Source organism: Crinia signifera, chromosome 3, assembly GCF_055691185.1.
Source record: "Crinia signifera chromosome 3, ASM5569118v1, whole genome shotgun sequence".
Lineage (NCBI taxonomy): Eukaryota > Metazoa > Chordata > Amphibia > Anura > Myobatrachidae > Crinia > Crinia signifera.
The window spans coordinates 293,189,758-293,205,190 of NC_139219.1; the positions used below are offsets into that span (position 1 = coordinate 293,189,758).

At 45.7% G+C, this 15,433-nt stretch overlaps 1 protein-coding gene across 1 annotated transcript; it reads right to left on the reverse strand.

Annotated features, from left to right (window-relative positions):
* Positions 1-8,850: 8,850 nt before the first annotated feature.
* FAM110C (family with sequence similarity 110 member C) lies at positions 8,851-14,760 on the reverse strand. The gene has a single exon (XM_083178461.1). It carries the CDS (start codon positions 14,478-14,480, stop codon positions 13,503-13,505), a length of 978 nt encoding a protein of 325 aa, XP_083034587.1. The 5' UTR covers positions 14,481-14,760; the 3' UTR covers positions 8,851-13,502.
* Between the last annotated feature and the right edge of the window lie 673 nt (positions 14,761-15,433).

Below are 15,433 nucleotides of genomic sequence, written 5' to 3' on the forward strand. Positions count from 1 at the left end.
AGAGCCGGTTTGAAGTTTTGTAGAGAGTTGGAGAGTCTGAGGGGGAGACAAGGGCGTAACTACCATAGGTGCAAGGGGTGCAGCTGCTATGGGGCCCAGCGCTGAAGGGTGTCCATCTCTGCTGTGTAATTAATATGTTTTACATACATTTATCACCATCAGTTGCTAATAAGGGGGCCCTTACAAACTTTTGCTATGGGGCCTACGAATCTCTAGGTACGCCACTGGGGGGAGAGGTAGAAAATTTCAGAGAAAGGGATCAGCACATGAAAAGTCTTGGAGGTACAGATGGAGCCGGCCTGGTCTTTGCAGGGGATGGCAGCAGAATCGCCAGCCACCATCCTCCGCCAGCCGCCATCTGATATGGGAAAGGGGACGGGCACGTACGAGATGCATGCGCGTCCCCTTCCGACGGCGCTTCCCCCGGGTCCCCGCTGGCTTGTCGGCGGTCACCCGGGATCCCCACCGCCTCCCCGCACCCCCCCCCAACCCTGTCCGTCGTCCGGAAACTGAGACGCGCGTGCGTGTGAGTCAGATGGAGCGCCTCGCTGCTGGCAGATCGCCAGCGGAGACAGTCTGGCGATTCGCCAGCAAGAGGGAGCCCAGCTCCATCTGTAGGATTGGGAGGAAGTAGCCAGAGGTAGGAGAGGTGGCAAAGACAACAGGTGAGTGTGTGAATGGAGATAAGTCCAGAGATGTAAATGGGAGAGGAGTGGGTGAGGGTTTTGCATACACTATAAATAGCTGTTGTTGGTTTTTTTTTTGGGGGGGGGGGCAATGTTCCCTCTAATTTTACGAAGGCTGTGTGCGGCAAAAGATTTTGGCTGTGCAACTTTGGAAGGAAATTTAAAATTTTGTGCGTCTCATATATAACTTGAAAATGACGTTCAGCATTTGTGTTAACTTTACTTCAAAATTATATTAAATATTCAATACACAGCACACAATGTAGTTAATGGGTGAAACACACAATAATTGAGTCCACAACTGCAAAAAGGGACCACTGCTGCTTTGTGCGCTCTGTTGTCATGTCTGTGCGCACGCTCGTCGAGTTGTGTGCGCGCGCACGTGCGCACAGCTTAGAGGGAACACTGGGGGGGGGGGGGGGCTTGCTGCTTTCCAGAGCTATTATTTGCTATTGAGAATATGTGACACATATAGACACATGTAGACACATAGATCTGCAATATGCGATCCTCTCGGGTGAATGTATTATCCTGCACACGCAGGGACATGGGCTCCAAAAGGAACCCGCCTCTGTGCTCTGCTTCGCAGTGCAGTCCGTAGCCCAGAATCTGTTGATACATCGGGCAGCATCGCATCCCCCATAGAAACCTATAGGGCACGCGGCCACGAGGGGAGCAGGAGAGAATGCAGCAGGGATTGGAGATCCAATTTCGAGGGTTAGCTGCAAATAGTACGTGATAAATATAACCTGTAATAAATATCCAATGATTCAGAATACACAGATCACGGTGCCAGCTTCCGGTGGCCAGTTATCCAGGAAAAGCCTAGGGGTTGCTACATTTGTGAAATCCAGTGAATGGGACCATGTTGTTATTGCCTCAGTCCCTGGATTACAGTGCTGTGTTTTAGCCTTGTACTATACACACCTCCATGAGTCAGCTTCTCTTGGCACCGAAGATGTGATGAAGAACACGAGTATGAATCAGAGGCAGCTTAAACGGTTATATTCATTTCCACTAAAGCGTGTGATTCATAATTAGACAGTTGCAGCAATTTCTCAAGATACTTTCTAATCCCGGAACCCAGTTTTTCGCCCCTTTCCTGTTTTTTTTTTTTCTGAGCTGGCAAAACATTAACAAAAGCTCTGGAGAAGTCCATGCAAAATATGCAATGTCCGTGGCATGAGGTGGCAGCATTCCCACCATTTCTCCGCAGTGTGGCCAGTGCTTCTGACTGAATAGCCCCCTATAAATGCTGGTGCAGGGAGACTTGTTTAACTAGCATCATTTCCTTTAAATTGACCTCAGAATAAGGTACCCCCACCTTTAAAATACTGATTATTGATGTGTGCAGCACAGCATGAAAATCATTGACCTCCAGGCAGAGAGAGATAGCTGATGTATAATGGTTTTTAAGTAGAACCAGATCAATAGGGTTGTGCATCATGTACAGCTTTCTGGGCAAGATGGACTAAACTCTAGTTGCCGACCCTCCTGCATTCTGCAGGAGACTCCCTGACATAGCAGCAATCTCCCTCTCTCCCTGATTAGTCTAGTAATCTCCCTCATTTCACTTAGCCCACATTATGCAGCTGTTACATTTTTGGGGAAAAAAAATGAATGAGAGATATATACATTACATTGAATCATCAGCGCCATTTCCCAGCATTGGTGATAAAACACAGTGAACACCCTGTTTGCCGTGGCCACACCCATCCGATGTATGCAAATGCACAGAAATGACCCTGCGCATACGCCCACCATCAGAGCCACTGCGAATATTCTGGTCTGTGCGAACGGACTGGAATAAGGCCCTATTTGAGATCGGATGCTGCAGTGATTAAATGCCATGGCAACAGCAATTGCATACTTTGCTGGGAATTCCACCTTCTGAGTGATGTGCACCCCTTGAAGGCTGAATGGCTGTCCAGTGTGGCCCCCAATGTGTATCAGATAATATTACCAATCAATGCATTACTAGGCTTTCCTGAGGTAATCTTCCTTAATGCTGGTTACTTTATAAAGCTTCTTGTTATTCACTAGCACACTACAGCCTAAGGGGCATTTAATATGGCTGTTCATAGCCCAAAGTTGCCTACCTTCCTGCATTCTTCTGGAGACTCCCTGAAATAGCAGCAATCTCCCTCTCTCCCTCATTATTCTATCAATCTCCCTCATTTCTCCTAGCCCACATTACACTATTACATTTTTGGGGGAAAATAAATAATAGACAGATACATTTACATTGAATCATCAGCACCATTTCCCAGCACTTTACCAAGTATAGTTGCTCTTACTAACTGCTTTGGGGATCATCTACATTTGGATATAAGTCATTGTAAAAGATTCCTCTCAGATATAGCGGTACACACCCACGCTTCTAGGTGCCACGTTCACAATCTCTTTTCACAATCTCTCCATATATGGAACTATCCACGCCCTTTGGGAGGAGCATGACATGCCCCTTTAATGGGGTGCTGTGCAAAATTCTACTACCAACTATAATCCCCCTGAAACTATTCTTCAAAAGTAGGGAAGTATGTCATAGCCACACATCTGCCCTGCAACCAAGACAACAAATCAGATGTTTTATTTACATTTTGTTTGTTTCTAGCATGCAACAGTTGCTGCACTTTTGCGCCACGTCAGTACTATATGAGACTTTCTGTATTGATTTCTTAGCCGATCGCTAGTTAGTAACACATTTACAAAACATCACAATTCCTATTCACAGCTGACCTGTTTAAGCGAATCAATTATTGTGCAAGAGTTACTTAGTCTTTGTACAACTCCTTCTCCACACCCTTCCTCATTTCTATCCCCCACCTGTTCCTAGCAAACAAAAACAGAAAGGTAAAAAGACAACTTTCACGGCTGATTTTCACATGAATACAAGTCATTTTGAAAGGGTCTAATGAGCATTACTTAAATGAGATGATGGTGACCTAAGATCACACTGCGTATATGACAATGCTGTGGGAATGATAAGTGCTCAGCTCCACTCAGCAAAGAATTATTTGTGTAAATGTTAATATTAGTTTGTGTCCATGCAATGATGCAGATAACTTTTACTTGTCTACTTGTTTGTTGCATACAGTGGCTTACGTGCTACTTACCATCTCACAAGTGTTGCATGAAATTCACCAATTAACTATTTCCCAGGTGGATATTCATGGGTAAATATATGAAGACAGGAGTTCTATTGAAGACGGGAGGTTTCCCATAGCAACCATTTAGATTCTACTATCTTCTAAAAGGTGCTACTGTATATTCAAGCATCAATAGAACTTTCATCTTAGTAAATTTACCCCTAGACCAGGGCTGGGCAATTGCGGCCCTCCAGATGTTGATGAACTACACATCCCAGGATGCTTTGCATTAGCTTTGCGGCCATGCTGAAACTGATGCAAGGCATGCTGGGATGTGTAGTTCATTAACATCTGGAGGGCCGCAATTGCCCAGCCCTGTACTAGACTAATAAACAATATCTCATACCTCCCAACATTCGAACTTGCTCCAGCGGGACAGCTCGCGCGCTGGATTTTTTTTGGGTGTGGCCTGCCAAAAGGGTGCGTGGCCTGTACCCGCGATGCTACCATGAGGCCACACCCCTTGTTTGCCACTGTGGGTGCATGTCCAGCAGTTCCGTGAGCTGCTGGATATGCCCCTAGCCCCTCTGGCTACCTGAATAGTCACAGCGTCTATTCACGGATGACGGGTGGCAACACTCCCAACTGCCCCCCCCCCCGCAGGACACTGACGGCTGTGGGAACGTCCCAAAAAGACGAGACATTCCCGCAATAAGCGGGACAGTTGGGAGGTATGATATCTGTATTTGTTGTCCTGTGATATGGTGATATTGGGAGTGTCCATAATCATGGCCACAGGGGCCCATGAGGTTATTAGTGAACCAATAGGCTGCATTCTCCTAAACATTTGTTCAACAAACAAAATGTCAGCCTTCATTAACGCTTTTGTGAGGATGAGCATGAAGATGGCGAGGGTGCACATTTTTGTTTCTGTGAATTGGATAAGTTCTAGTGGCAGACTGCCCATTTGAGGTATATGCTCCAAGTTTAATAATACCACTTTTTCACCAAACACCTGGACCTGGCTTATTTCTCGGGTCAGTCACAACCGAGGTCTGTCCTGCATACCCCTCACAGACACTCCTTGGAGTCAGACCTCTGCATACACAGCCAATCAGCATAACCTGGGTCCAGCTGTTTACGACCCCTTTTTTACTGCCACAATAACCTGGGCTATTGCTGGGATAACCCGGAATGTCCGGTGCTCCCAGAGGAACAATATAGTGCATACACACCAAACGATATCATCAACAATATTGTTCAGTGATGTCATCCGCCCCCTGCTATTTAAACGCATTGTTGGGGATATAGTCAACATTGAGCATACAGTACAGATGGGGGAGCATTAGTGACCCGCTGGAGAGCACATCAATAACGTTATTGTGGGCACACACTATGCAATATCCTAAACAATCAGAAGGGCCAAAATGTGTACACACTATGTAACATTCTACATGCTCAGAAGGGCCAAAATGAGCGACATTGTTTATTATATCACAATTTTTATGGGGCTTAAAAGTGTCCTTGAAAAATAACCCTCTTCGAGTGACCTGGAAAGCCGAATCTGGTAGCTATAAGTGCTGGAACCTAGGTAATGCATAGAAGATGCTCATATGGCTATGAAAGAATGTCCAATTCAAGGGAGTGTATATGATTGACATACAGGCCAGACCTGGGTTGGGGTTGACCCAGGAATAACCCACGTCCGAGGTGGACCTGGATTTAAGGTGTATACACAGCTAGTTCAGACCTAGGTTTCCAGGGGAAAAGTGGAAACCATTACCAGGGTCATAGTCCCAGATCTCTCAACCTGGGTTAGTTTCGAGGACCCTTTTACACAAAGCTGTGACCTGGGTAGACTCGGCAACCAGGGTTTCCATCAGAAATGTTGGGGCCCAGGACTGGCAAAATAGGTAGTGCCCATTTTCCCTTCTCCAACCTCTGGCGTGTCTGTTGAGACCTCTGGTGTCCACAGCACTGGCCGCACTACCTATACATTTCTCCAATGGAAATGTGAGCTTTATGACAAATATTCGATAAACTCCAGGCCCCCTTTCTGTCTGGGCCCAGGACTGAAGTCCCATCAGTCCCCCCTCTGATGGCAGGAGAACCATTGGGACTTTAAGGATCCAGATTATTGATATAGCTTGAACCAGCTCACCAGACCAACCATTGTTACATCACCGCTCAGCAACCCTTGCCTGGGTTCCGGACTGCATCCGTCCAAGAACAACTATTGGACGCACCACATCCGCATGAGGACCTTGCTTGCTCTATCCTGGAGCCACCATCGAACATTCCTCCTGCGGCAAATACCAACTAATACCACTTTCACATTGCAAAAACCTGCTTTCAACCCGATTTTCTAAACGTGTCTTAAAACTGGTCAAAAGCCAGTTAAACCCCTTTCATATTGCATGATGTAAAGGTATATTGCAGTTTAAATACCGTTTTGTACCTTTCAGATTCAACCCGTTTCACCCATAGAAAGCCATACAATGTCATTTAAAATGTTTTTTTCCTGCTTGTGGGCGGGGATCAAGTGTGGTTATCATTTGTAGCAAATACCGTTTCTGAGCTGTTCAGACTGCAGGGAAAACGGCTCAGAAACGTGTAGGATCCTCCTTTTAACACGTGTCAAAATGCCGGTTTTCTGTAACCGGTAAATTGACAATGCCACTTTCACATTGCAGCTGGAAACGTTTTAAAGCACTAAAAAAACGGCAATATAACGTTTTACAGCTCCAATGTGAAAGGGGTATAAGTCTGCATTCACATTTGTTGATGTATACCTAAGTGGAGGAACCCACTTTGGGGGCCCCACTTGGAACATTCTGTCTGCATGAGCATATAGGAACAAGCTACCTCACTGATTCCAACTCAGTCCCAATTTTTTATATTTATTTGTGTATTTTATTTGTTTTAAACTATAACAGAATCTGTGTGCTTTTGTTTACAATAAATTAGCTACATTACAATTAGATCCAGTCAATAATTTTATTTCCATTTAGCAATTGTTTCTAATATCTAAACTAGTAGTTGTATCAGTGCCAATCATTTTGTGCTATTTCCCTCTGCTGGCAGCACTGTCACCCAGGTAACTGTAGCAGTGGAAAAGGCATACAGGTAGCTGCACAGATATTTTTCCCCTGCAAATGCATCCTCTGAGATGCAGATCAGCCACCTGCAGGCACTTTAATTTAGGTGGACCAACAACATCCTACTTTATATGGGAAGTTTCATGTGTATGGGCACAAATGTTAAGAGGATGCAGGTAAAGACACATACTGTAGGTGGGGCTACAGAATCTGTAGAATCTGATTGGTTGCTATTTACAACATCCCATCTTCAATAGAACTCCCATCTTATTTAATTTACCCCATAGAATTGAACTGGTTCATATCCCTGTTGTATCAGTTTTTTAATTTTATTTCATTAAGCTAATTATCTCTTTTCCCACTCATTTCTATCTGTGTGTATTATTTCTCCCACCCAACAGTGTATCAACGACATATGACCCTTGTAAAACTCTTGGGAGTCCAGCAGAGGTGCAGACAACTGTGTATGCAACAAATGCAACTATGTCCAGACTACGCAAGCGACTCTAAATATAAAATCTCAGTTGTCCCTGTAAATTCCTCAATAAACTTTGATGTACAAAAAGATTGTGGGTGCTGGTTTCCCGTTACTCGTGTTAATGGGATAGTCCCAGAAGTAGGGAATACAATGGGTTATATAGAGACAAACTGAAAACCAACCTGTGGCAAGAACTGGAAATCCCTACTTGTCCAAATAAGAACTTATTCCCCCTAATGTTCAGACAATGGGCCTTATTCTAGTTCACTCTTTCTGACAAAATCCTTCTTAGATGGACAAAACTATGTGCACTGCAGGGGGGCAGATGTAAAATGTGCAGAGATAATTAGATTTGGGTGAGTTATTTTGTTTCTGTGCAGGGTAAATACTGGCTGCTTTATTTTTACACTGCAATATAGATCTCACTTTGAAGAAAACCCCCACTCAAATCTAATTCTCTCTGCACAAGTAACATCTACCCCACCTGCAGTGCACATGGTTTTGTCCAGCTAAGAAGGATTTTGTCAGAAAGAGTGAACTAGATTAAGGCCCTTTGAGTCAAATATAATAACCTATGAATTGCACGCACTGGTCTCAATTTGTTGATATATATATATATATATATATATATATACACACACTATAAACCATAAACCAAGCTGGGTTTGCCTTATACTAATTTCCGCTTTAAATGTAGCAGCTAATACATTTGGGCCAGTAGTGTTGTCAAGTATATTTGAATAGAAAATAAATGAAAGACTCGAATCGGTGTGGTTGCAGTGGAACAAGTTCATAAATGCCGCCTTATGTTCTATGGCAGAAATTCTTTAGTGCCATAAATAACTGCGCTATCTAGATCCCTATCACTAGGTGTAAACATATGGAAACATGTTTTCCTGATTATATGAACAGGTGACAGCTATAGAGTTATGCTATAATCTGGCTATACTGTAAATTACAATATAGGATTTCACTAAGGTGTCATTTCAGGTATCCAGAAAACGGGTAGATAGTAAAAACGTCGACATGCATTAAGGTCGACATGACTGTACGTTGACACAAGCATTAGGTCGACATGCATTAAGGACGACATGACTGGAGGTCGACATGGGGTTTTCCACATTTTTTGGAGGCGACATGTGCCGACTGGCAGTATTTCATGTTCTACCATCCACTAGGGCATTGTGGGAGAATAAAATAGTGTGCACGGCACCGTGCCCGAAGTGAGGGGACGCGGTGCTACGTTTTGATGTCCATGTTGACTGTGTTGACAGTTGGAACAAAAAAAAAAGTTTAAAACCCCATGTCGACCTTTTAACTGTCGACCTAAACCCATGTCAACATAGTCATGTCGACCAAAATGCATGTCGACCTATTGGTTGTTGCCCTTTTTGCTGTCTACCCGTTGTCCCACACCCGTCATTTCATTTGTTGCGTATTAATAAAGCTTTTTGATTTTTGTTTGATAGCAATATACACAAGAAACATGAAAAAAAAACTTAACATTGTAACAATTTTATTGTTATTTAGATATTTTCTGCACATATAGTAATCTGCACACAAAGATATAACAAATAAATGCAGTCCTGTACATTGATATTTACAAGAAAAAAATACTGTACAAACCATAGACATATTGCACAAAGCTTGCTTTAAATATACAAAAAAAGAGAGAGTACCTCGGCCTCTGTGCGTATTATACAAGAACATTTTGAACATTGAACTTTATTGAACTTTTGCTTACAGTTACAGCACTGTCCACAACTGAAGCCACGAAGTACCTTTGGTCATTTCAGAACGCTTGCAATAATCTCAAGTTAACATCTAACAGCCCTGGGGTAAGGTTTATCTCAAAGCAGCAAAGGGAGTCTTTAAAAAATGAACATTTATATACATAGCTTAAATTTCACTTTCCAGTGTTACTAGTTACACATACAAAGTTTTCACATATGCAAGTGTTAAAAAGAAACGTATTTGCATCGTAATGCTTTCTTATGCATTCTTTTGGGAGAGTGTAGTTGCAGAGTTTGGTGGCACTGCTACTAAAGTGGGATGGCCATCAATTATTCAAAATCATGGATGGCTTATGGCCGATGTTGAAAACTTTTGCCATCGATGGGGAGAACCAGATCTTTTCCCTCCGTCGATGGCACAGACAAAACCGATGTTTTGCTTTATTTTTTTCCCCAAAGTGCCGGGACACTGAGCATAGCTCCGCCCCCTGACACCTTGAAGCCCCGTCCCTGTGTTTTGATTGGCCCACAGGCCAATCGGTAAAAAAAAAATGGATGACCATTGATAGGTAAAAACATCTATGATCAACCATTGCATATTTTAACTCTATCGATGGCCAGTTGCACTATTGCCATTGATAGCAATAGCAACGATGGCCATCCCTAGCCACAGTAGCGGTTCTGCAGGGAATGAGACTCCCCATTTGAAACACTCTATTAAAAATGCATTTATTTATTTTTTTTGCAAGAAAGACAAATGATATTTTAGAACAAGTACAGGCTAGCCTACATAGCTTCATACCATGATTCCTAAAACGTCAGTGTTAAATGACTGTCCTGCTTCGTGCAATATTACTAAAATATACAAATTTAACAGTCCTCTGGCCTGTGTCATGAGGAAAGCTTTAACTGGATAATCAATGTTGCAGAGCCAGGCTTAAGCTGTCTGGATGACACTGAATAGGCCATTTGTAGGGTATATAGCTGCCAATGGCAAGTACGAACACACAAATATCACCTTACTGGAAGCTGTAAAGTAACACCTGTCTCTTGCATGGTAAGTTCCAGCAGTACGTGGAGCAGGGCTTGTGACCGAATGCACGTATCTGATAAACTCATAAACAATGTCGCTTTCTGCATAGTTTATGATGGAAAGGGATTATAACTTAGGTGACCAGCTTAATGCTGTGTGTCATGTAGAGTGTTTCTATCTCAGTATGTAAAACACTTGCTTGTTCCACTCTTTCAGGCAAGCCCCTGCAATTTACAATCCAATTTACAGCACCCGAGGCAGTGGGGGCCAGAGATTCAGCCCCCCAGGTCACATGGAGTAGATTGCATTAGCATTTAAAACCTGGAACAATTCAGCAGCGTTAATCCTCTCTCCTTACTACCTACCCACTTTTACTACTAGATCAAGCTTGTTTCTACTTTCTAGAAACTACACTGGCAACGAGAAGATTAATTGGCACTTATTATTCAAACCATGGAAGGAATACACTGGAATTATACATGACGGAGGGCGATACAAAAGTAGGCCTGATATATTTGTTTATGCGGTACCACCCGTGCTCTGGGGAAGCTATGCTTTTACATATATTCATAGAAAAATACTATATTTTACTGTACATATTTCTAGAGTGCAACACTGCATTAGAAGGTTCTTATGCTGCACCTGGCCATGTTATATATACACATATTCATTACCTCTACAGTACAGGGGGGCGGATTAATATATAGTCAGTCAATAGGTCGACCCCAAAAGTTCAACATGGGGAAGGTCAACAGGGTCAAAATTAGTGTAGAGCGTACACTCGCATAGCTCACCATGTTTCTCCCTCTATGCCGACATGGATGGTGAAGTAAGCAGCTGGTTTAAAAACTTATGTTGACACTGAAGATCTATCAACCGCGACTTCTCTTACATACCAGCCTCCAATCAAATACATGGGTCATTTATCAAGCCATGAAGAGAGATAAAGCACTAACCAATCTGCTGCTGTCATTCAAACACAGTTTGTAAAATGAGAGATAGAAGCCCATTGGGTAGTGCATTATCTCTCCAAGGCCAGAGGTACTAAGCTTCAAAAAGTTATAATGTGGACAGTGATAAAGTACCAGCCAATCAGCTCCTAACTGCCATGTTACAGGCATTGGGGCAGACATATTAAGCTTGGCAAAGTGGAAGATGACAACGCACCAGCCAATCAACTCCTGTCATTTTTCAAACACAGCTGATTGGCTGGTTCGTTATCACCTTCCACGTATCACTTTTCCAGGCAGATGGCCCCATTGTTTGAAATATTAGTTAGGGGCTGGCTGGCTGGCTGGCAGTTTATCATTCTCCACTGTATAACTTTTTGAATCAGTACATCTGGCCTCCAATTATTACTACATTAATCTATACAGCACATGTGGCCAAGAGATTAGCAAAAGGCATGTTCTTGGGGTTCCAAAGCATATACAGTACGAAGTTTAAAACTACAGTATGGTTCAAATTTGCAGTAACAATGGCACTGTCCAAGGAAACATCTTAGTTATATATAGTAAGTCCTGATTTGCAGGCAAAGTATCTTGGATACTAGCAAATATCCCTTAACATGACAGCTCACAGAGAGGAATAGCATAGTAAAAATGGAGATCAAGCCAAAGAAATAAATCTGCGAAGTTCAGAAATATCATGACAATTGAGGAAAGTCAGGGTAATGGCCTGTTCAGAGATTAGTAAGTGGAAGGTCATGCTACACAGGTTGCGCACATAGCAAATAGCAATGTGACAGCTGTGACACAATACTCAGTATCCTTCACATATACATTCCTGCTTACATACAATGAAAGTCCGATATTAGGGATCTCGAGATAACAACATATATAATCTCAGTAGAAAAAGGAGACCTTGTGTTTAACAAAGCCACTATCCTCAGACCATCCTCTCACCTGTGGCACCATACAGCCAGAAATATGGATTCTAATGCTAGTGTGACATTCAGAGACTGTAAAGGCTGAAAATAGCACTGGTGGTATGATGGACATTTCTAGAAACAGATTGCAAGGCAGCTCTTGTATATAACAAAAGATTGAGTCTTATTGTACCGACTGTAAAAAGATAAATGACTAAAGCGTATACGTGACCATAACGAAGCTTTCATCAGAAAATCTGGACCTGGTGTATCTACAGAGGGTACAACTGGATGTGCAAGTACAGGTCAATGCATAGGAGTATATACCATACAGTGAGTGCACAGGTGGATGTGCTACCTGCACAGAACCCTGCATAGAATATACCATACAGTGAACACACAGGTGGATGTGTAAAATGCACAGAACATTGTATAGGATAATATACCATACAGTGAGCACACAGGTAGATGCATAAAATGCACAGAACACTGCATAGGAGATTATGCCATACAATGAGCACGATGTGTAACCTGCACAGAACACTGCACAGGAGAATATACCATACAGTGAGTGTGCATGAGGATGTGTAACCTGTACAGAACACTGCAGAGAATAACACCCACCTGCACTCTCACTGTATTGTATATTCTCCTATACAGTGTTCTGCACAAACACATACACCTGCAAACTTACTGTATGGTATAATGTGCACAGGACACTGCATAAAAGAGTATACCATACATTGAGCACACAGATGGATGTGTAGCCTGCACAGAACACTGCATAGGAGAATATACCATACAGAGAGAAAAGAGATTGCATGCAACAATAAAAAATAGCAGCACATCTCCACAGGGCCCTGACTCTAGTGTTTGGGTTCAGTTATCACTTAGTGTTCGGGGCTGTGTGAGGATGGTTCCAGTGTACCACTCAGTGTTCGGGGCTGTGTGAGGATGGTCCCAGTGTACTACTCAGTGTTCAGGGCTGTGTGCGGGATGGTTCCAGTGTACAACACAGTGTTCGTGGCTGTGTGCGGATGGTTCCAGTGTACCACTCAGTGTTCAGGGCTGTGTGAGGATGGTCCCAGTGTATCACTCAGCGTTTGGGGCTGTGTGAGGATGAACTCAAGTGTATCACTCAGTGTTGGGGCTGTGTGAGGATGGTCCCAGTGTATCACTCACAGACAATCCATGTCTAAGGTCCTATTTGCCCCAGTCCAGGGTTCATGGCAAAGAACAAAATGCAGCAAACCTCCTACTTGGTGCCCAACAAAATGAAGGAATTTGGAGCCAGATGCTGTCCAGCAGCCATACTGAGAACCCTCCCACTACTTGGCACATAGACCTGCTGTTTTCTTCCAGAGATAAGCAGGATGGATCCAGACGCTGTGTTACCACAAGTGCCAGCATGCCATGCACAACAGCCACACGGTGCCCAGACTCCATCAAGGTGAGGGGTGTCACATCGCCTGGCACAGTGCTAATGATGGGCTTTGGGGCCACAGTGGGGTAGGTGTCTCAGGGTAAGTCAGGGGATGCCCCCCGTATCTCCTTGGCCCTCTTGCAGCTGTACAGCCACTTAATGATCCGGGCATTTCGCTCTATCACCGACGTGTTGCTGCCCCCCGCCCCCGGCAGCTGCTGCTGCTGCCCCCCGCCCGGCTGCTCGTCCTCCTGCAGTCCTCCGGCGCTGCCCTCCCCGCTCCTCCGACTGAAGCCGCTGTCCGAGGTGGCCACGCTGGCGCTGCGGATGCGCTGCTGACCGGCGCCCTCGGAACCCTCCTCCGGGGCAGCGACGAACCTTTCTCTGCCCAGCTCCTCCACCACCTCGGGCTCCAGGCCGCAGTACTTAAAGAACGTGTCGAAGTCGGAGAAGGAGCGGGAGTAGCGGGAGCTGATGTCTGACTGGGAGCGATGCAGGCCGTTGCGGGAGCGGGGGTCCAGGCGCTGCGGGGTGTCCTGCGTCCGGCCCTCTCCAGCGGGGGGCGCTAGTGAGAGCAGCGGTCTGTCCTTCACGCTGCCACCCAGGAAGAGCCTCCTTACCAGGCCGGTCCTGGCCTCCTCCGCCGCCCCCTCCCCCCGGTTCTTCTGCCGGTAGATGAGCAGGGAGTCCGGGCGCAGGAGTCTCTTGCTGCTGCCTCTCCTGACCGCCTGGACGGGGAGGGCGGCCGCCGGGAGAGGGGGGGATCCGTCTTGCTGGCTCCGTCTGCTGGAGCTGCCGCCGCTGCTGCTGCTCTCCGAGGCCGAGCTGCCCCCTGCCCCGCGCCGGCTGCCCCCCGCACTGCTGCCCCCACCCGCTGGGCTCTTCACGTACTTGGCCTTGTCCGCCGCCAGCCGCTCCACGGCGCTCAGGCTGCTCCGCGGCGTGCCGGTGTCTATCTGGCGGCGCAGGTAGTCGGGCCCCCGGGTCAGCAGCCGGATGGGCAGCACCGGGCTGTGGTGCTGCAGCTGGGAGATGGGCTGCATCCTCACCGCGCTCATGATCTCTGTGGGCATAGCCCCTGCGTCCGCGTCCTCTCCCCGAGACTCTCCGGGCACTGCCGGGTGATGGAGCCGGTGATGCGGGAGAAGCAACAGGTGGGGATCGGGGAACGCTGCTGTCAGTCTGCACCGCCGCTGCTGCTGCTGCTGCTGTCTGCAATATGCTGTTCTGTACTGTTACTGTACACTGCCCGCTGTTGCTGTACACTCCGTATCATTCACCTGACTGCTCCGGCTCCGCCAATCAGCGCACGCTCTGTATTGGGGAAGGGGCGTGGCCTGGCACGCTCTCTCCCCTGCTGCTAGGTGACAACACGGGACGGCCACAGGCAGGTCACCCCCCCTCCCCCCCATGCCAGCTTGCCAGGAGCCCGGCTCGGATCACGGCCCAGGTCTCCCCCAGCCAGGCGCAGCGTCGCCATTACCTGGCATTCCCAACTTTCAGCCGCCTGCAGGGGGAGGCAGTAAGCTGTCAGCAACCCCGCACTGCTGCCGTGATGGGTATAGTAGGACACGGTGACACACACCGGGCACAGCTGTCAGCACTTGTTATTACCAGCAATATAACTGCTAACCCAGGTACACACACATCCTGCTCCATCCCAGACAGTGTTATTACTTCTTGGAATGCAGAGCATGTCCTATATTTAGTTTTTATATGTGTATCAGTATGTGTGTGTACAGTATATTTATATATATATTTATATGTCCTATATAATAAAATGCTAACGTTGCTCCTCACCTCGATACTTGTGTAGTTTCACGGCGGCAGTTATGTAGTCAGTGTAGTGTCCCTGTCAGAATCAGCGTAGTGTTCCCGCAGCAGCAGCCAGTGTAGTCAGTACACTTGCCAGAGCTTACGTAGTTAGCGTAGTCAGTCAGTGTTACGCAGTTAGCGTGTAGTGAATGTAGTCAGTACGTTCGCGGCTAGCCGGAGCTTACGTAGTTAGCACATGTCATCATTATTG